At 44.9% G+C, this 23,417-nt stretch overlaps 1 protein-coding gene across 2 annotated transcripts; it reads right to left on the bottom strand.

The window, feature by feature from the left end:
• Nucleotides 1-4,658: 4,658 nt before the first annotated feature.
• LOC120024588 (poly(A) polymerase type 3-like) lies at nt 4,659-20,254 on the bottom strand. 2 transcript variants are annotated; one of them, XM_038968876.1, is made up of 20 exons: nt 20,063-20,254; nt 18,687-18,857; nt 16,469-16,535; nt 16,143-16,224; nt 15,699-15,808; nt 15,099-15,152; nt 14,860-14,971; nt 14,418-14,507; nt 12,636-12,774; nt 12,232-12,304; nt 11,183-11,303; nt 10,736-10,820; nt 8,381-8,434; nt 8,071-8,190; nt 7,892-8,001; nt 7,613-7,734; nt 7,146-7,400; nt 5,899-6,105; nt 5,650-5,698; nt 4,659-5,440 (listed from the first exon to the last, which is right to left on the bottom strand). In XM_038968876.1, exons 1-20 carry the CDS (start codon nt 20,068-20,070, stop codon nt 5,415-5,417), a joined length of 2,055 nt encoding a protein of 684 aa, XP_038824804.1. In that variant the 5' UTR covers nt 20,071-20,254; the 3' UTR covers nt 4,659-5,414. The 2 variants fall into 2 exon arrangements, with proteins under 2 accessions (XP_038824804.1, XP_038824803.1); XM_038968875.1 differs by having other exon boundaries at nt 4,660-5,440; nt 5,627-5,698.
• Between the last annotated feature and the right edge of the window lie 3,163 nt (nt 20,255-23,417).

Consider the following 23,417-nt stretch of genomic DNA (forward strand, 5'->3'; position numbering starts at 1 on the left):
TAGCATCAATAACAGGTATAACAGGTATAACATGGTAAAGAGGAGAGCATCAATAACAGGTATAACATGGTAAAGAGGAGAGCATCAATAACAGGTATAGCAGGTATAACATGGTAAAGAGGATAGCATCAATAACAGGAATAGCAGGTATAACATGGTAAAGAGGATAGCATCAATAACAGGAATAGCAGGTATAACATGGTAAAGAGGAGAGCATCAATAACAGGTATAACAGGTATAACATGGTAAAGAGGATAGCATCAATAGCAGATATAGCATGGTAAAGAGGAGAGCACCTAAAAGGAAATTAACTGGGAGGGAAACTTGAATTAGTCAGGATACTAGAGGATTTAGCAGACTTCACAGACAGCAACTCAGAGAGGAAAAGGAGGAAGCAGGGGAGGAGAAGGCAGGGTAGGAGGAGGAGGCATCCAAGGCAAAGGAAAGTCTGGTCTGTCTGTCTGTCTGTCTGTCTGTGTAGATATACATAGCACCTAATACATGGTTGCAATATGAACCGGGCTGCACTCTCCTGGGTGCAACTTAGGTTATTAAGGTCACTCTAAACCTATGTCAACTCATAATATCACCATGGCCCTATGTCAACTCATATTACTATGGCCCTATGTCAATCCATAATATGGATTGACATAGGGCCATAGTAATATGAGTTGACGTAGAAAATAAGGAAAATGTTCTATTCATTCACTGATAGAATCCAGGCGTGCCGATAAACCAGACTACCTAAAGACAGTACAGTACTCTCAAAAGGAGCCATCCTGAACTAAAATACAAGTCCCAGTATGCATTGCCAGACTATTCCCTCCTGGTGACCATAGTGTGTGGTCATGGCAACATAGAAGTGTGCCAGTAGGTGGTACAGAGCCCCTCTGTCACTCACATGGTACACGTGTCACTTCCTCCTTGTCTCGTCAATCTGGTGGTCTAACAACCTCCAGCAGATGGAGGCCCAGCAGGAGGACAGGGGGCAATGCCCTGGGCCTCTACCCCACACAGAGAACACTCTGCTGGGCTAAGAGGGGCCACAACACCGGGGTAACCCATGGCCCAGCCCATTTCTCTCCCACAGAGCAGACACACCTCTGGATGAAGGCCTAACGTAGAGGATGATTTATGAGAACAGCATATAATTAAATACAACAGTAATTGAATGTGTTTCTATGGAGAACGGTATGGACGGATATCCACGCATAGAACTAGAATCACATGGACATACCTATCCACGTTCTATGGTGCAGTGCCACTGCTGTGGTTGAAACGTACACGGTGGGTTATGATGAGGATCCATCTGAATTAGCCCAGCTATAGCAGAAACTGAGTCTGCATGTGATCACGACGCCATAGGAACAGCCAGCAGAGACAGTCATACAAACTACCAAGTTTAGTATTTCTTATGTACCTCTGCCTCTTCTTCTAAGGGATTGCTGACTGAACGCTGTGTGCCACATATACAGCTAGCTGTAAATACATAGGATCTATAGAGTCTAAGTTAGGCCCTATGTAAAGCAGAGACATGAACACCTTACCATATTGAAGCAATAAATTAAAGTGATAAAGATGATCTGGGAGTGAATAAGGTGGTGTGTGTGTACCATAATGATATTCAAAAAAAGACAGACCACCTGCTGAGCCAGGAGGAAGACTGTTCCTAAGCAACGAGAAAAACTCTTGTAAGATCCGTATAACGTCTTGGGAAATTCGGACCGGATTGCAGACAGGAATAACAACAGACTACAGACACCTTTAACTAGGCCGAGTTATGAGCCTGCTCTCTGGGTAGCCAGTATTTCAGTCTTTTACATTTCCTTTGTGATATTTCAGAAACTATTGTCTGACTTGTGATTCTACTCTCTGGGTAGGAGTCTCTTCGTCTACTAGGAGTTGAAACTTTTTCTACTTTAGAATTTACTTTCCTCCCATCTCAGATTTTTTGGATTTCTTCTGTGATTTCACTGAAATATTTTAACCACATTTTAAATAGTAATGAAAATGTCATAACTACCAGCAATTATTAAAAAATGTGATGAAACATCTGATGTAAGTACTGCCAAAGTAATTTGAACCATCTACAGCACCAGTACCAGCCCCTACAGCACCAGGAGACTCCTACAGCACCATGAGGCCCCTACAGCACCAGGAGACCCCTACAGCACCAGGAGACCCCTACAGCACCATGAGGCCCCTACAGCACCATGAGGCCCCTACAGCACCAGGAGACTCCTACAGCACCATGAGGCCCCTACAGCACCATGAGGCCCCTACAGCACCATGAGGCTCCTACAGCACCATGAGACTCCTACAGCACCACGACGCCCCTACAGCACCATGAGGCCCCTACAGCACCATGAGGCCCCTACAGCACCATGAGGCTCCTACAGCACGGCACCATGAGGCCCCTACAGCAGCATGAGACTCCTACAGCACCATGAGGCCCCTACAGCACCATGAGGCTCCTACAGCACCATGAGGCCCCTACAGCACCATGAGGCCCCTACAGCACCATGAGACTCCTACAGCACCATGAGGCTCCTACAGCACCATGAGACTCCTACAGCACCATGAGGCCCCTACAGCACCATGAGGCCCCTACAGCACCATGAGGCTCCTACAGCACGGCACCATGAGGCCCCTACAGCACCATGAGGCTCCTACAGCACCATGAGGCCCCTACAGCACCATGAGGCTCCTACAGCACGGCACCATGAGGCCCCTACAGCACCATGAGACTCCTACAGCACCATGAGACTCCTACAGCACCATGAGACTCCTACAGCAACATGAGGCTCCTACGGCACCATGAGGCTCCTACGGCACCACGATGCTCCTACGGCACCACGAGGCCCCTACGGCACCACGAGGCCCCTACGGCACCATGAGGATGCTACAGCACCATGAGTCTCCTACGGCACCATGAGTCTCCTACGGCACCACGAGGCCCCTACGGCACCATGAGGATGCTACAGCACAAATGAAAGAAAAACGATGACTCTTGGTGTTGGGAAACCGCAGCGGTGGGTAAGAGTTCGCTGTGGTGTAAGAGCTCACTATTTTTGTTCATGGTGGGGGGGTACTTTGAACAAGAACACAAGACCAACAACTCTTTGCAACAACGTAGAGCTTTATTTTTGAGGGGGAAAAAGTACAATACCTCGTCCTTACAAATACACCTAAGAAAAAACTTTGAACTGAAAAAGAGCATTGTAAGAACGGGAAATAATGTTTCGTCATTGAAGAAAAGTATCTATTCATGTAGATTAACGCACCATAGGTTGACAGTGGTCTAAATTCAGATTCATCGTTAACATACGAGTCCCACACAATTAGCACAAAACAATCGAGACAAAAGCTACATTTTGTTAATACATCAACAAAATATTGAGAAAGTGAAAATTCAGTACATTGTTTTAAAACTTTTCAAAAAAACAGTGAACCAAAAATAACTGTTGCGTCGTCCTCTAACAATACTATCAACTTTTCAACCCGTCGACTATTCTTGCAAATTCCAATTATGTTATGACCTAGTAAATCAGAAATTAATAGCCAACAAAGAACATTGGTGCTCTTAACCTTCTGTGTGATGGTTGAGTAATTATATTTCTATTCAAATCGCAACCACTTTATGCAACATTCAAATAATCCATCAATGCGAAAGCTCAAGTCTTATATGTGCCACGCAAAAGAAAAAGCATTGTTTTTCATCATTTTAATGTTTTTGGTACATGACACTAACAGTTACTGTACAATGCATGTAAACATAGAATCAGAATGAATAGAATGGTCAGAGGTAGTACGCCCGTTCTATTCATTCTAATTCTATGCATATATAACTAAATGGTCTACTCAGACACCAGACCACTTCTCCACTCAATATACCAGCCATAGCACTCCTCTGATATAATCTGAACCTTCCTGTAGGACTCAACTCTTAACCTGTATCGCTATTGACTATCCTACCCTGTCCAAATATTGTACTATAAATTGTGACTTCCTGTTATTATACTTATAGTAAAAAATAAAAATAAATTGTTTTATTCTACTGAGCCATCTACTTCATGTTCCTATTCTTATCTTTTATTAGTTATTATTGTTGTTGCATTGTCCAGGAGGAACCAGTTAGCATTTTGTCAGACGATGTTTTCCATGTGTATCCTGTACATACGACTAATAAAACAGGAAACTATCCTGAAGAGACTAAGCTATTCTGTTCCCACAGAAGTGGTGAGCTTTTTTTGGTCAAAGTTATTGTGTATGTTCTCAAACCTGAGCTAGTTCCTTTAGCAAGCGTTAGCTGCATGTGTCTGACTGTCCATGTCTTTTAGATGCATTCCAAACATCTCCATACAACCCCAAAGGCCACCTCACATCCCAACAGTTGACTGACCGACAGTGATTAGCTTGGGCCTCCCAAATGGCACCCTATTCCCTTTATAGTGTACTACCTTTGACGCAACCTGTCATCTGTTATACACTACAGTATATCACAACGGTAACAGGAAGACATCTAACACCACTGACCCAATCTTCATTTTCCGTTCTGCTCTTCTTTATTACTCAAAGTACGTTTTGACATCATACCAAGGTGCTTCACACACACACACACACACACACACACACACACACACACACACACACACACACACACACACACACACACACACACACACACACACACACACACACACACACACACACACACACACACACACACACACACACACACACCGTAAACCACTGGGACAAAGAAATCCCAATATCATTAGTCAGAACTTGTTCCGTCATCGTCTGTTCTCTGGACAACACAAAGAGGAGCGAAGAAGAGAGAGAACCAATGAGCATCCACGTACACGCACAGAACACACGTCTGCATGCACAGGAAAGATGACATCTCTATGTCACGTTGTTTATTCCTGGTAACCAGCAGCTCTGGAAGGAGTAGGATGAAGATGCCGACATGGTGATCTAGGGTCCGTTTTGTGTTTTACTAAGACTCAGGGGAAGGTGTGCTGATCCTAGATCTGTGTCTATGGGACAACTTCTACTCTTTAACCAGTAAGGTATAAGTTGGAAGCCACCTAGGAGAATTCAGCAGAAGAGCAACATCGCCCTCTTGTGGAGACAGTTGCAGCTACGTCCTACATGTCAACTGACAATGTCCCTGGTTGAAAAGAGTGACGTCTGTCTAGTCGCCTGTGTTGTCTGTCTGTCTTTATCTGCAGCACTGTGGGCATTCCGCAGAGGACTGAGAATGTCTTAGGACATCCACAGTAGAGTTCAGGGTATGGGGGCCGGGGAGGCGAGTAGATGCGTCTGTCTGTCCTCTCTCCTACCTGCTGAGGCGAAGCTTTATAGAGTTCTTGACCACTGGAATTGGGTTGGCTGGCAGGAGGGGCACATCAGACAGGTCCGCACTGACCATTCGCTGAGGGAAGAGTAAGATCATTAAGTTGTAGTTTGGCTGCAAAACTAACAACAAACAGACCAAAGTGGAAATATAGACCATATAGAAAATGATCTGTACACTTTTCAGACAGGAATTATGAAAGTGAGAGGCAGAGAGAGACAGAAGACAGACAGAGGCAGACAGAAAAATAGAGAGCATTTATACCTTAATATCTGCCTCCATCTTGCCTTCCCCTTCAGAAGCAGGCATCTCCTCAGACATCCTGTCCTCATTGACCTGGGAACAGCAAGACCCACAGAACGGTTTATCACAACTATCTAACCATGTTCACCTGACTCTTCTAAATCTAGCACTAATTAACAATATATCTTTCTTATAATATCATCAAGATGTAGTCAAACATATTCTGAAAAGACTACAACAATGAATATATTTATACATGATGACATGACACTATGGAGAAGCTTGCTACGTACCTGTGTCTCCACAGTGGTGCACTCCTCTCCAGCAGGTGCACCATCCTCTGTTGTCCTAGTCTCTGGTACTGGGGAGGGGTCCTCCTCCTCCAGCATCTCCTGGCGAGAGGTCTGGGGGGCCGCTGGGGGGCCCATGGTGGGCGGAGGAGAGGGGGTCAGGCTTGTGGGGACTGGGTCTCCTGAAGGCTTCTTCTCAATGGCTGAATCCTACAAAGGAAGAGAAGTTTATCAGTCTATTTAGTAGATCAATAAATGGACTCTGTGTTGGAGGGCAACGCGTTACGTATTCCGATGACTTTATATGAGTAACGGAGTTCAGTAACGGTTTACTTTTTAAATTGGGTAACTTTATTAGTTACTTGCGTGGTTACTTCACAATCATATCTCATTTCCTCATTTAGTTCTCATGCGAGCGTAGAAAAACTGTTCGGGGAAACGCCATGACAGCTGCTGTCCAATAGAAATGTGTAGAGGGTGCACCTCTGATCTTTGCCATTGATCGCTTCTCTGATCGCAAAGCCCACAGAGGGCTATCCCGTCTAGTGGGAAGTGTGTCCTCTATACATCTCTATGGGTCCGTGTAGGTGCGGTCTATAACCAGAACTTGAATTAACTTTTTTTTTTGAGGGGGGGGGGTCTGTACATATGTTTGTCTTGCAGTGTACATGGCTAATTCAGCAGCACAGGAAAGCAGTGCCATCGAGGAGGGGGAACTAGTGCTCAAACCGGAGTTAGTATTTTTTTTATTTAACCTTTACTAGGCAAGTCAGTTAAGAACAAATTCTTATTTACAATGACGGCCTACCGGGGAACAGTGGGTTAACTGTCTTGTTCAGGGCAGAATGACATATTTTCACCTTGTCAGCTCAGGGATTTGATCTAGCAACCTTTCGGTTACTGGCCCAACGCTCTAACCACTAGGCTACCTGCCGCATAGTAAGTAGACTATCTTTGGTAGCTCGTCCTTGCTCCTCCCGACAGTCAAACAAACAGATTTCTTTAATGAAAGTAACGCAAGATAATATATAGTGTTACTTTCATTTTTTCTCATTTTTTTATTCCAACACTGCCCACTACTATGCCAGAAATAAGAGACAGCTCTGTAGACAGAAGAGAGGCGTCCCAAAATGACAGTAAACAGTTGGAACAAAACATATAGGGAATATACATTTTACACTATTATCTGTAAACTCCTGGCTACACAATGAAAATTGAATTTCTCTAGTGGGACAATAAAGATTGAATACCTCAGCATCTGATTTGAACCTCTTCCTGTCTTCCTGCGTAGGGGAGCCAGGTCTCTTCACAGCCGGGGCCTCAGGCTGGCTGGCTGCAGCCGCGATGGGACTTGGAGGGGGACCTAGTGGGCCACACTTCACTGGGGTTGACGTGGGCACAGTGGCTGGCACGGCCGTGGGGGACGGCACTGACATACTGTTGTCGCTGTCCAACGATAGGTCCAGACTACTGTCATTCATCTGACGAAGCCCCTCTGTCGAGTGCTGGAGGACAGAACAAAATGACACTGGTTACAACTCAATACCGCAAGCAAGCAAGCAGTCAGCTAAGAGACTGTGTGAAAAGCAGAATATAAAAACACACTATAAAAGGAGTGTTACACCTCTATTGATGCTGCAGATGCACATCCAAACGTTAACAAGGAGCAGAAGAAATAATGAAATGACATGTAGCTACAGGAGGAAGGCTGTCGTACCTTCCTGCGTTTGGGCATGACCAGGTTGGGCAGTAGCTGGTGAAGTTGTCTCCTCTTCACATGCATGGCCTGGATCTTCATGTCCGCCTCAAACATCTTGCTGTTCATCGCCTGCCGGTACACTGCAGGAAGCATTTAGAAAATATTATATTTGTAATATAACATTAGCATGCTAGTTTGTGTCAAATAATAGAACTCGATACAAATGCAGAAAACATGACAAATATCTTTTTATTAAATTCTACATCCTGAGTTGAATTGAGTAAGGTGATTTTATACCTGTGTCAGTAAAGGACTGGATGTCAATGGTCAGGTCAACGTTGAGGTTCTCTGATGCCTCCATCTTCTTAAAGATAACCCCTATCACCCACATGGTGCTGACCTCCTCTCTGGAAAAGACAAGACAGGTGAGAAATAGTCCATTAAGAGCTTACTACAACCTTGCATAATATACTCACTTGTCCCTGCTTTCCTTGGGTCCGGGGAAGGACTGGGGGTTGACATGGGCCAACGTTATGAACTCATTCTTCTCCAGGTTTCCTACTAAGATCCTGATCTTAGACTCAACCAGACCAACCCTGCCAGGACAGAGTAAAACAGCACTTTTCCTAATGTATTCCCTAACAGTAGGCCAATAAAGGCTTTAAAGAGTAACATTGAAATTGATTCAAATGTAATACACCATGTCTCCACCCTCATTCATTCAGTCAGTCATTTAATTTCATCCAAAGGTTTTTCCAGCCCCCCCCTCCCACCGCCAGTACTCACCACTCCAGGTGCTGCTTCTCGGTGGGGGCGCTCGCTAGCAACACAATATAATGCCTTGGAACATAAGAGACAGAACATTACCATTACACCCTAAAGACAGCAGCCAGGCAACGAACCCAGGCTAGGAGAGCCCCAGGCTAGGAGAACCCCAGGCTAGGAGAACCCAGGCACAGAGGCCCAGGCTAGGAGAGCCCCAGGCACAGAGGCCCGTACCAGATCACCCAGTCCTCGCCACCACCCTACAGCAGGTCATAGAAATGTGTTTCTTTATAAAAACACACTTCTGTCAAACTAAAACAGCTAAAAACTACAAATAATTACCAACGTCTGTGTTTAAAAGGCAAGAAACTACATTGTTCTAAACTGAACACAAACATGTCACAGGAACAGCTACAAACGCTCCATAGCAAATCCAACTAGCCAGAGAAAACCAATCGCACTACCAAGATAATTCATTCACCAAAGCCTCTTCACGTCAACTGAGAATGAACCTAATTTATTGTAAAATATATCTTCCACAATATTCAAGTATAGTGAAAGTCACTATTATTACACTAACTGTACAAAAGTATTCACTTACATTTCTTGTCTGCCTACATGTACAATCTCCATACAGTTGTCACAGTAGCACCAAGCATAGTTATTTCCTACTGTATGCTCTGCCTTGCACCTGTTGAAAACCACACTACCTCACTGTTAGTCCAATCACAGGACCTTGTTCTGATCATTTCCCATGAGGTTAGAATATTATAAAATAGGATTACATTGCCAAGCAGATGAATGGAAAGGATAGATATTTCATTTTCAGGCCACGTTGAAAATAAAAGGTCTGAGCCCAGGACAAATGATTGATTTATTCAAACAACGACAGTACAGAGAATCCGGTGCAGTAATCAGCAGGGTGCCAGCCAGACCAGCAGGATGGTCTGATTATGAAATATGTTCATCAAGCCTGATGTGGAAAAAGTCTAACAATCAAAGCATAATAACATATGTCTCCTCTAATGCGCCAGTCCAATCCACAGGCTGGATATATACTGTCTCCTCTAATGCGCCAGTCCAATCCACAGGCTGGATATATACTGTCTCCTCTAACTCTGTAGTCCAATCCACAGGCTGGATTTATTTAAATCATTTTAAATTGTATCCATTTTTTCAGGCTCTCCAGTGCTGTCAAATGACTGTCCAGAATGTGCTGGTGCATTTTGTCCTTTCCTCTGTCAGCAACCCAGAGGGTGAGAAGAGGTGCTTAAGCCAGGGTGTGCTTTAAGGCAATAATACATCAACATGTTCTGATACTTCTCTGTCAAAGAAAGGGTTGCTGGATCAAACTGATTTCCCAAATGACTTGAGGGGATTTGATTTCCAATAGAGCCTCAGGAATAGAAGATTTTGGTAAATGAAAGGGGATTGGAACACAAGTCAATCTAGAACAGGGGACTGGGCAGCAAAAAAAAAATCTGCATTCTCTAAATAGGTCTACATGTTGATTGGAGCTGCAAAAGGAGGAATGTCTCCTCTTCCAAGGACAAGGCCTCTTCAGTAACATAATTGTTGCCACTGTCCAAGGCTAGAATCATGCTCATGCATATTACTGATAAACAAAATTAACTTTTCATCTTTACTTTTTCCCCACTTCAGATTTCAACATTCAAGTACATTTCTCAAGATTGAGCAGAACTGATAAGTGAAAAGGGATGTGGTACCCACATGTATAGAACGAAACAAAGATCCAATTACTTAAATATTGTATTCTTCACATGGCTTCCTGCTAATGTTGTGCTACAATTTACGGATTTGTCACGATCAAAACTTGATAAGAAAATTTTTAAAAACATATCTACAAAATGAAGACTAACAAGAAATACATAGTGCAAATGTTTAACTAAAGCATTTTATTTGGGAAGTAGATGTACAGTATAATAAGAAAACCTTACAGCTTAAGTACCTACCTTTAGTAAGATATTAAAATATACAAACAACAAATATAGAGTTGTGCTTACATTAGAGAAGCAAGGTCTATAGGTAATAGCAGTGATTATACTGGGCTTCAGGCTCTGCATAACATTAACATTGTATTTGTTTTCACGATCATCGTTTGGAGAATCAGAGGGTGCTTAAGGCAGAAGAAAGCATATTTTGAGTCTTGTCTAAGCCTGAAGTGTTTATTTAATAACACAAATAAATCAAACTGAATGAGTGGATTACATATACAGAGAGGAACAAGAGAACGTCACATTTACTGAAAAAGGTGCGAGTGAGGTGGTTGGTGTATTTTGAAAATCAAAATCTTTATTGAAATAGTTGGTTTGTCTCACCATGCGTGTCCCACAGGATAAGCTGCTTAATACATACTTGTATTTCTGAAAGAAGTTTGGTGCTTCAAATAGTTTGGACCACTCTGCTTTACTCTGCAAAATTTCATCTGTGATGGACAGACCTGTAACAGGAAGGAAAATGTGTTTACCAAAACGAGAACCAAAGGAAAAACTACAGCTGAGACAACGTATCTAAAGGCTACAATGAACACAGACGTTAGGAACCGCTTGAGAAAAGTCACCCGACGAGGCTGAATTTACTTCACATAGGCATAAACAATTTACATTTGATGTAACTTCCCTTTTTGACATCAATGGATCATTTATGTGAATGTTGGAGTATGTTTCTTGCTCAAGTCTCTTAAAATTAGGACTCTGGCCTGAAGGGTATTGTATTAAGAGCATCTGGTTTCAGAGAGACTGCACCTAAGAGTGGATGCAAAAGTTTGTGTATAAAGTTAGAATTTCAGACGGCTTTACGCACCCTGTTTGAACTCGTCCACCATGACGGCACGTGTAGAGGCAGAGACGTTGTAGGTGGAGTTCTGCTGGGGGTAGGCTGGTGTGATGATGGGCATCAGGTGATACCGGTCACTGGGGGTCACCTGGAACAGCAGTTAGGACACTCAGAGCCAATCAAAACCCTCCACTACATGCAGAAGGGGTCACATGGTACGATATTTACACACATTCTCAGAGTTCCATCTTGATAATAGTGTTATGAAGCATCTAATGCAGGTGAATCAAATGTGTTTGTATTGGAACAGATGAAAGAAGTGGGACTGACTGATGTTACAGGGAAAAACCCCTGGCCATAGACTTTAAATGGTTAACACCATGGGATATGTCCTGGAGGAACAGGGTTTATTAATCACCTGTTTTTATTGTATTTTCCTTAACTTGGCAGCTCTGCAGGTAAAATGCTTGAGGTAGTTAAGTTCATGACAGTCCTTGACGTATCAGTGTTGCTCAGGACCGGACTAGTATCAACATTACCCCGGGGTCCCAGACTGGCAGGTTCAACATTACCCCGGGGCCCCAGACTGGCAGGTTCAACATTACCCCCGGGGTCCCAGACTGGCAGGTTCAACATTACCCCCGGGGTCCCAGACTGGCAGGTTCAACATTACCCCCGGGGTCCCAGACTGGCAGGTTCAACATTACCCCCGGGGCCCCAGACTGGCAGGTTCAACATTACCCCCGGGGTCCCAGACTGGCAGGTTCAACATTACCCCCGGGGTCCCAGACTGGCAGGTTCAACATTACCCCCGGGGTCCCAGACTGACAGGTTCAACATTACCCCGGGGCCCCAGACTGGCAGGTTCAACATTACCCCGGGGCCCCAGACTGGCAGGTTCAACATTACCCCCGGGGTCCCAGACTGGCAGGTTCAACATTACCCCAGGGTCCCAGACTGACAGGTTCAACATTACCCCGGGGTCCCAGACTGGCAGGTTCAACATTACCCCGGGGCCCCAGACTGGCAGGTTCAACATTACCCCCGGGGTCCCAGACTGGCAGGTTCAACATTACCCTGGGGTCCCAGACTGGCAGGTTCAGGTTGCAGTCCTCTGGCTGCTTCAGGAGAACAGGGTTGGGCCATTCCCTGCATAACACAACTCAAGTTTAGTGTGAACATACAGACCAGGTAATACCAGTAGGTCAGGCAACCCCACTATACAAGTCAGTCACCCGTTTAGACACACACCATCTTGTTTCACTATGTTCCTACGGAAAACAGCAGTAGTAGAGCTGCCACAAGCACCAAGGAGGGAGAAAATGTGAGGACAACGTAGAAAGGGTGTTCTAATGGAAACACGGTTCAGAAACACTTCAGACTAAAGAGAAACAAAGAAATGTCCTTAAAGAAGACAGAACAACTAACGGCCATGAGAAACAGGTCACAGAGTACATCCCAATGGAGAGCGACTGCTTACCATTTGGAGAAGACGAGGAAGAACTTGTGTACAAGGGTGGAGGCCACAGCGTTGGGGTAGAGCTGGCAGGTCCTGGCTACCAGCATGGCCCAGGATACACCACCCAGGAAGCCCAGGATGTTACTGTAGATGTTATGACCTGGCGGAGGACATGTATAGCACTGTAGATGTTATGACCTGGGGGAGGACGTGTCCATCACTGTAGATGTTATGACCTGGGGGAGGACGTGTCCATCACTGTAGATGTTATGACCTGGGGGAGGACGTGTCCATCACTATAGATGTTATGACCTGGGGGAGGACGTGTCCATCACTATAGATGTTATGACCTGGGGGAGGACGTGTCCATCACTGTAGATGTTATGACCTGGGGGAGGACGTGTCCATCACTGTAGATGTTATGACCTGGGGGAGGACGTGTCCATCACTATAGATGTTATGACCTGGGGGAGGACGTGTCCATCACTATAGATGTTATGACCTGGGGGAGGACGTGTCCAGCACTGTAGATGTTATGACCTGGGGGAGGACGTGTCCAGCACTGTAATGTTATGACCTGGGGGAGGACATGTCCAGCACTGTAGATGTTATGACCTGGGGGAGGACGTGTCCATCACTATAGATGTTATGACCTGGGGGAGGACGTGTCCATCACTATAGATGTTATGACCTGGGGGAGGACGTGTCCATCACTGTAGATGTTATGACCTGGGGGAGGACGTGTCCATCACTGTAGATGTTATGACCTGGGGGAGGACGTGTCCAGCACTGTAATGTTATGACCTGGGGGAGGACATGTCCAGCACTGTAGATGTTATGACCTGGGGGAGGACGTGTCCATCACTGTAGATGTTATGACCTGGGGGAGGACGTGTCCATCACTATAGATGTTATGACCTGGGGGAGGACGTGTCCATCACTGTAGATGTTATGACCTGGGGGAGGACGTGTCCAGCACTGTAATGTTATGACCTGGGGGAGGACATGTCCAGCACTGTAGATGGCGTAGATTTAGTTATGTAGTTGTTGCCCTACATGCCAGTCGGCAGGATAGAGGCAAGTGAGTCGTAGATACATTTTCTGGTAAAGTATACCAGTAGATTCACACGTGATGGTAATTGAGCCATTTGGTACAGGTGAGACAAACAGACCTAATAAGGGCATTATGTCAATGACCACAAGGCACCAGTGTTCCTAGTTCCTTTATGGTTCTGCCTTGCCTCCCAATAAACTTGGAAATGCTTATTCCATATAGTTTACATTTATCTAGTTTATAATGCTCACCAAAGGGTTGGGGATGTAACTGAATTGGATTTAGTTATGGACCTGGCCTATCATACAAGCCAGTGAGTGACTCCGCGGCAGTTGTTCCCACAAGACAAAACATGATTGGACAGTTGGTTGCCAGGCAGCGTATGCAAGCCAAACAAATTCACCATGGCCAAGAGGGGCGTGGTCTGTCCTGTGTAAAAATGCCATGACTCAGTTTATTTTAGAGGATAATGCTGTTAACGGAATAGGACCTGAAGGCTGTCAGTTTGGGCCCAGCGTGTTGACATGCCATTAGTTGATTGTTTGTGTGAAGAGGACAAGGTGAGAATGAGATAATCCCACCTGCCTAGTGTTACACAACAAGACGTACAAACTGATATAGTACAGGGACCGACTCAAAACACACAAGTACAGACACACGCTTACAGGAGCTGCCGACAACAGTCGTTTCCACCAAGGCAAATAATTGTACTCCTATGCTTGACACTACACCACACAGATCCAACTCACGTTTAGCCCACAGCTTGATGGTCCTCAGTGTCAGTCTGAAGTTCTCAATGTTGGGCACAAGATGGAGGATTTCATCTGTAACTCTACAACCTGAAATCAAAAAACTTCCAAGTCAATATCACTCACAATAGAGACAGACAGGGGGACAACATAGACAATGCAGATTACTTGATATCTACAACACTCCTCCTGCTCCTTTCAACTAAGTGTAGGTAGGGTCAGAGGTGAGCCAACAACCAATTGTTAGACCTTGTGTTTTTAACATGGATCCGATATCAACATCAGTGAAAAAACCATGCAGCAGATGATTTTATCCAAAGCGACATACATTTTACCATGTGACCCCAGCGATAACCCACAACACCGTTGACGACAGCGGCACCCTTTTACCAACTGAACCACATCAGGACCAGAGCTCAGGAGATATAAAGAGCTGTGTTACCATTAAGACTCCTTATGCAGCGGATGTCAAGGTTCTTCAGCAACCCGTCATCTCGGAGGTCCAGATTCTCTGGGATGGTTTGCAACGCTAACCGGGCAAACAGGATATCAATCTAGAAATACACAAAACTCATTTAAAAAAAAGCTGCAAATCTCAACTCATATTGGATGAACTGAACCAACTTCACATTTAGGCCTATAAATGAAATCATAAACAATAAATACTTTCAAATGTCATACCTCAATGCTGTCGAAAGACAGCTTTATCACGGGGACAAATGCCTCCTCAACAGCCTGGGAAAAAAGAAGAGTTGATGAACAGTTTGCCCCTCGTTGCACACATCTTCCCCTCCTAGTCTACCAACACCAGAATCACAATTACATTGCCTTAATTCCTCACGTCCTCTTCTCGCCTCCTTCTCAAAACCCATTGGATAAGAAGGTCAGAGGGGCGGGGTCTCTTACCTTCTCATCAAATGGTATTTGTCACATGCGCCGAATACAACCGGTGTAGACTATACCGTGAAATGCTTACTTACAAGCCCTTAACCAACAATACAGTTCAAGAAATAGAGTTAAGAAAATATTTACTAAAATAAAAAATAAAGAGTAACAATAAATCAACGAGGCTATATACAGGTGGTACCGGTACCGAGTCAATGTGCAGGGGTACCGGTACCGAGTCAATGTGCGGGGATACCGGTACCGAGTCAATGTGCGGGGATACCGGTACCGAGTCAATGTGCGGGGGTAGAGGTTAGTCGAGGTAAAAATGGGGTTTGAGAAGAGGAAAGAAGACGCAAGGAATGAAGGCAATGTAATTGAGATCCAGATACCCACCCTCAAATCTTTGACCTCCTCCTGCTCCTTCAGCTTGTCCAGGAACGAGGAGAAGAAGTCCGTTCTCTCCACATGCCGAGGAGCCACACACAGGGCATCAATGTCAGCACCTACACAGGGACAGGGACAAGACATAACAATTTATTTAAGTTCATTGTGATAAGGAGTTTTGTGAACATTTTTACCTGATAGCATATTATATAGTGCTTTTCAAAGAGAATCTCAAAGGAACTTTAAAAACCAAACAGGAGAAAATGTTTTGAAACCAAAAACAATTGTTGCTATTGGACAAGTCCTCCTAAGATTAGAGGACAACATTAAAATGGAAAGGCTGACCGTACAATAGTTCAGCCTACGTTCAGTGTGAACTCCTGACCTGTAGGATCCCAAATGTGTTAACCACAACTCAATAACCTGTATCCCTCCTAAAGATGACATAATTACCTTTAGTGTGGACTCCTAACCTGTAGGACCCAAATGTGAAGATCTTCCCTCCAACCGTTTCAATCACTGAGGCAGGCAGATTCTAGGAGGACAAAAAATTAAAAAAAACAGTACATTCAAATCATTATAACCTGTTGCATGGTAGGCAACACTGCCTTGTTGTTGTCATATCATCCATGTCCCAAATGGCACCCTATTCCATTCATAGTTCAAAACCCTGGTCAAAAGTAGTGCACTAAAAAGGGCACATTTGGGACACGGTCATTGATCCCCAGACTCCTGCTGTAGCAGAGAGAAACCGCCAGGAGGAGGAAGTAAAAGCATACCTTTGTCTCACTGACGTCACGGATCCATTCCTTCACCAGGGTGTTCAGTTTTCCCAACACATGTATTCTATGTAAAACAAGGCATGATTTAGAGGAAGTCTTTGATATTTTGACATAAAAAAATAATAATTCATAACTAAACAAGTATGGCACTTTATAACCACAAATACAGTCTACCTAGTACTGACCGAAACACCAACCTAAGAACTTTCTTATTTTACATTTATTTAACTAGGCAAGTCAGTTAAGAACAAATTCTTATTTTCAATGACGGCCTAGGAAAAGTGGGTTAACTGCCTTGTTCAGGGGCAGAACGACCTATTTTTACCTTGTCAGCTCAGGGATTCGATCTTGCAACCTTTCGGTTACTAGTCCAACACTCTAAACCACTAGGCTACCTGCCGCCCCATCAGCCAAGAATAATTGGCTGATGTACTGGTAAGATATTGGATCAAGTTATTATTCTCCTCACCTACCACCACCACCCCCCCCCCTAATAGGCCTCAGTCTACCACCACCACTACTTCTCCTAATAGACGTCATCCTACCACTACTCCTAATAGGCCTTATCCCACCACCACCACAACCCCTAATAGGCTTCATCCTACCACTCCTTCTCCTAATAGGCTTCATCCTACCACTCCTTCTCCTAATAGGCGTCATCCTATCACTACTTCTCCTAATAGGCGTCATCCTACCACTACTTCTCCTAATAGGCCTCAATCCTACCACCACCACAACTCCTAATAGGCCTCATCCTACCACTACTTCTCCTAATAGGCCGCATCCTACCACTACTTCTAATAGGCTGCATCCTACCACCACCACTACTCCTAATAGGCCTCATCCTACCACTACTTACCCTAATAGGCCTCATCCTACCACCACCACTACTAATAGGCCTCATCCTACCACTACTTCTCCTAATAGGCCTCATCCTACCACCACCACGACTCCTAATAGGCTTCATCCTACCACTCCTCCTAATAGGCTTCATCCTACCACTCCTCCTAATAGGCGTCATCCTACCACTCCTTCTAATAGGCCTCATCCTACCACTACTTCTCCTAATAGGCCGCATCCTACCGCTACTTCTCCTAATAGGCCGCATCCTACCACCACCACTACTCCTAATAGGCTTCATCCTACCACTCCTCCTAATAGGCGTAATCCTACCACTCCTTCTCCTAATAGGCCGCATCCTACCACTACTTATCCTAATAGGCCGCATCCTACCACTACTTCTAATAGGCTGCATCCTACCACCACCACTACTTCTAATAGGCCTCATCCTACCACTACTTCTCCTAATAGGCCTCATCCTACCACCACCACGACTCCTAATAGGCGTCATCCTACCACTCCTTCTCCTAATAGGACTCATCCTACCACCACTTCACCTAATAGGCCACATCCTACCACCACCACTACTCCTAATAGGCCTCATCCTACCACTCCTCCTAATAGGCGTCATCCTACCACTACTTCTCCTAATAGGCCGCATCCTACCACTACTTCTCCTAATAGGCCGCATCCTACCACTACTTCTAATAGGCTGCATCCTACCACCACCACTACTCCTAATAGGCTTCATCCTACCACTCCTTCTAATAGGCTTCATCCTACCACTACTTCTCCTAATAGGCCTCATCCTACCACCAATACGACTCCTAATAGGCGTCATCCTACCACCACTACTCCTAATAGGCCGCATCCTACCACCACCACTACTCCTAATAGGCCGCATCCTACCACCACCACTACTCCTAATAGGCTTCATCCTACCACTCCTTCTCCTAATAGGCTTCATCCTACCACTCCTTCTCATAATAGGCGTCATCCTACCACTCCTTCTCCTAATAGGCGTCATCCTACCACTCCTTCTCCTAATAGGCGTCATCCTACCACTCCTTCTCCTAATAGGCGTCATCCTACCACTCCTTCTCCTAATAGGCCGCATCCTACCACCACCACTCCTAATAGGCATCATCCTACCACTACTTCTCCTAATAGGCCTCATCCTACCACCACCACTACTTCTCCTAATAAGCCTCATCCTACCACCACCACTACTTCTCCTAATAGGCCGCATCCTACCACCACCACTCCTTCTCATAATAGGCCTCACCCTACTACAACCACCACTCCTAGTAGGCCTTGACGAAACTTGTGTCCATTCTAACATGACAATTTCGCCTACTAGTGACAACCATCTTACCTGCGCTGTAGTTCCAGCTCCTCTTCAAACACCCCGTATGGTTTCAGGGCCTCAGTCAGCCTGTGTGTGAGGACCAGGTCAGCCTCCTTGGCTTGGGCCAGGCTGATAGGAGAAGTGATCCCATAGTGTTTGGGTGTCTCCCGACCCAACAACACCTGGTTTGTAGACGGACTGAAAACAGGACAGATGTGGTTGTGATCGGAATAAGAAGACTTTATAGCCAAGCAACAAATGTTACTAGGAATTTCTCTTGGTGTTGTGCAAAGAAACACATTTAAAAAAAATTAAGGATTTGAATATCCATAAAAATATACCTGATAACCCGTACAGAAAGTGGTCCATGGTATCAAAAAGCACATAGTGAGCTACAACTGCTGCTCGTACTGTGTGCTTTTTAGCCTATGTCTATGCAGATTTACATAGCTACGTTGCTTGCTGTGGTTTAATTGGATGTGGTAGAAGGTATACGTCTAAAATGTTGGTCTCTGGGTAAAAACATGTACGTGTATTCTCATGCCTCATACGTTATAGTCAAATGTCTTTTGACTGCGTTTGGGTGTAAAGCACCAACAAGGAAATCATCATCAACTTGGTGACCTATCGTACAGTTTCATGTTGACATTGTAATGGCGAAAGAGAATGTTTGGCATGTCTTATTGTGTCCCATTACAATGCACACACAAAAAAGTAGGAACTCAGACTCCCAAAACGTGATTTGTCCTCCGCAATTATGATGGCATCTGCTATAGGTTCGTGTCAGAGACGGCTAAAAAAAGCTATAACTTAAGTAGTCTACCAGAAGAATATGATCATGTTTAGTTTGAGAAAAGGATTATAAAACTAGTAACGTTACATCTTACAGACAACATGCAATATTGCAAAAGTTCCGTCACGTGCACTGATGACTATTTAACTAAGTGAACTACTTCTGCGGATATTAATTTACACTTCAACAACATGGACGCTAGTAAAAACACGTAGTTAGCGGTCAATTGTGATTGGTAACTAGTCAGGTACATGTGATCACAAAATAGCAAATATACTGCTGTTCCAAATTGCGGCGTGCTAGCTAAAAATAACTAACGGTAGCTAGCGTTACTAACTACGAAATGTAGCTAACTAGCTTGATACCGTTTGCAACTTTTCAAGACCTCTTAAAATTTCTAGACTAGAATGTCAGACCGAAGTAACGTTAGCTTAGCCAATACTCAAAAACAATGTGCTCCATCTTGTTTCAATGCCATTTCCCACTACACAACCTGCTAACTCTTCTTTTTTTTTAATAGCAAACATGGACTGGCAACCTCGCATCGGTAGGCCCAATCAATCCCCTTTCCAAACACACTCAGTACATACTGTCCAAGGGAGATACTTACAAGGGCATTGTAACAACCTCCAACAAATCCAATCAGCCCCCCCCAAAATTCCCTTCTCATACTCGTTTTTTATTTTTCATCAACCTTAGCTAGTTAGCCAGCGATGTTATTTCTTTAACCGGCAACCAAGCAGTGGAACTTGCCCCTTTTGTTTCCACTAAACATGGCGTGTGCAGCTGTGCTGTCACTGCAAAAACCGCAACCTTGAGAGGGTGGGTGTGTTGTGTGACCGTCATGACGTAAAGCACAATTTTACTTTATCACATGGGAACTGTAGTCCTTTACTTGACCGCCCCCTTCTTTATTTATTTTAATTACATTTTTTTATATATTCGAATAGGATTGTTTACTTCTACCGCCTGTATTCAATCGAGAGCTATACGATGATACTAGCCTCATGTCATGAATATACATAGCCATCTCCAGACTCTAATATAATATTTTTTTTTCTCTCAAAGTTGCCGGGATGTCACGAGTCCTACTTATATCAGTACACTCGTAACAACTTAAGCATTACACAACGTATATTCGATTAAATAAACGTCACGTAGCAAATAAGCCATTCATGTTTTTGTTGAACAAATTCGACACGCTCTATTTGACCTCCATTCAAAAACTCTTTGCTTGATGGGCAAAACAACGAAAAACCGCCACCTGCTGGAGGGAGACAGATTTTCCGCCGAGTTGGGCCTCTCTCTTCCTCTTCGGCCATAATGGCCAAATATCAATTTTAGCATGAGCACGCTCGAATGGCACAGATATAAAGATGAATCGTCTATCTATCTCTAAATATGATTCCAAGAACACAGGATGAGATGTTACTATCCTTTGTGCAAGCACTTCCAAGAGTTCATGAACAGTGAGCCTGGTGAAATTTGGGGAGCGCATCGTCAGTAGTGTACCTTTGGTTCCTAGGGTGTTTCGGCCTTTCACACTATACACCCTCCCCAAAGGCGGCCAGCGACAGGGTGATCAATCCTACGCTTGCGTCCCATTCCCAATTAGTCATAGGAGTTGCCTTGTTGTTGATAGCCAACATCCCATGGGACTATGCATGGCAGGGGCAACCTCCTCCCTGAGTCAAGCATTGTTGACCGCATACCTCCTGGCCCTCTCACTTCGTGGCCCAGCTGGGGTCTTTCCTCTTCATCCAGAGCCATTGACTGCTGCCTTCTGCCGCCTCTGATACAGCTTTGATTGCCGAACGCTGGCTCTGGCCCTTAATTCCCAGGTCTCTAAGCAGTCTGGTTGTAGATGATGCCACAAAACCTCTGCAGCCCACCTCCACTGGTCGGACTTCTGTGTTCCAGCCATGATGCTACAGTTACACCTCTGCAGAAGGACAAGGGGAATTTCTCGTTTCAACAAAAGTCTGGCCAAATCCCAAATCAACCACTAGACCAGGGTTCTATCTGGTTATATATATATATTTTTTTCATTTATTTATTGTTGGACATAAAAGGAAATCAGCTTTTTAAATTTTGGCCTGCTGGCTGCAGGAATGTCCACCAGAGCTCTTGAAAGAGAATTTAATGTTAATTTTTCTACCATAAACTGCCTCAAACTTAATTTTAGAGAATTTGACAAACGCAGACCACATGTATGGCATTGTGTGAGCGAGAGATTTGCTGATGTTAACGTTGTGAACAGAGTGCCTCATGGTGGCGGAGGGGTTATGGTATGGGCAGGCATAAACTACAGACAACAAACCTGCCAGCCTCGGACTGTTTTTCTCCACTACAACGCCGGATTCCTGCCATAAACCCTGGACCATTACTCCTGATCATCACAGCTAGCTAGCTGCCACCGAGTAACCCAGCCCCGAAGCTAGCCCTGAGCCAGGCGCATCTCCTGGCTAGCAAACAAAATTACCACAACTACAATACCTCTTTCGCCATCTGGCCCGGTCCCTTCGTCGACACGGCGCCCCGCCGTACCACCACGACTGGTCCGCAGACGTAATTACAGCCGCTGTGCCTTCAACCGGCTTTTGCCGGATGTCGGAGCAGACGCTTCTACTTACCCTGGCCTGCTAACTTTAAACGCTGTGTCTCCCGCGTGCTAGCGTAGCAACAACTACCCCGCGGCTTCTCTGTTCCATCTATTGCTGTACACTGGGCCCTATGATCACTTGGCTACATAGCTGATGCCTGCTGGACTGTTAATTTATCACGGTACTCCACTTTGTTTACCTTTGTTTATCTGTCGGCCCTAGCCCCGAACTCAGGCCCTGTGTGTAGTTAACCGACCTTCTCTGCCCATTCATCGCCCTTTTACCTGTTGTTGTTGTCTTATCTGATTAGCTGTTGTTGTCTTACCCGTTGTTGTCTTAGCTAGCTCTCCCAATCAACACCTGTGATTGCTTTATGCCTCGCTTTAGGTCTCTCTCAAATGTCAACATGCCTTGTATACTGTTGTTTATGATAGTTATCATTGTTTTAGTTTACTGCGGAGCCCCTAGTCCCACTGTACATGCCTCAGATACCTCCTTTGTCCCACCTCCCACACATTTGGTGACCTCACCCAGTATAACCAGCGTGTCCAGAGATGCAAAATCTCTTATCATCACTCAGTGCCTGGGCTTACCTCCACTGTACCCGCACCCCACCATACCCCTGTCTGCACATTATGCCCTGAATCTATTCTACCATGCCCAGAAATCTGCTCCTTTTATTCTCTGTCCCCAACGCACTAGACGACCAGTTTTGCTAGCCTTTAGCCGTACCCTCATCCTACTCCTCCTCTGTTCTTCGGGTGATGTGGAGGCTAACCCAGGCCTTGCGTGTCCCCAGGCACTCTCATTTGTTGACTTCTGTCATCGAAAAGCCTTGGTTTCATGCATGTTAACATCAGAAGCCTCCTCCCTAAGTTTGTTTTACTCACTGCTTTAGCACACTCCGCCAACCCTGATGTCCTTGCCGTGTCTGAATCCTGGCTTAGGAAGGCCACCAAAAATTCTGAGATTTCCATCCCCAACTACAACATTTTCCATCAAGGTAGAACTGCCAAAGGGGGAGGAGTTGCAATCTACTGCAGAGGTAGCTTGCAAAGTTCTGTCATACTTTCCAGGTCTATGCTCAAACAGTTCGAGCTTCTAATTTTAAAAATGAATCTCTCCAGAAATAAGTCTCTCACTGTTGCCGCCTGTTATAGACCCCCCTCAGCTCCCAGCTGTGCCCTGGACACCATATGTGAATTGATTGCCCACCATCTATCTTCAGAGTTCGTTCTGTTAGGTGACCTAAACTGGGATATGCTTAACACCCCAGCAGTCCTACAATCTAAGCTTGATGCCCTCAATCTCACACAAATTATCAAGGAAACCACCAGGTACAACCCTAAATCCGTAAACATG

The sequence above is a fragment of the Salvelinus namaycush genome, chromosome 29, assembly GCF_016432855.1.
Source record: "Salvelinus namaycush isolate Seneca chromosome 29, SaNama_1.0, whole genome shotgun sequence".
NCBI classification, from domain to species: Eukaryota; Metazoa; Chordata; class Actinopteri; order Salmoniformes; family Salmonidae; genus Salvelinus; species Salvelinus namaycush.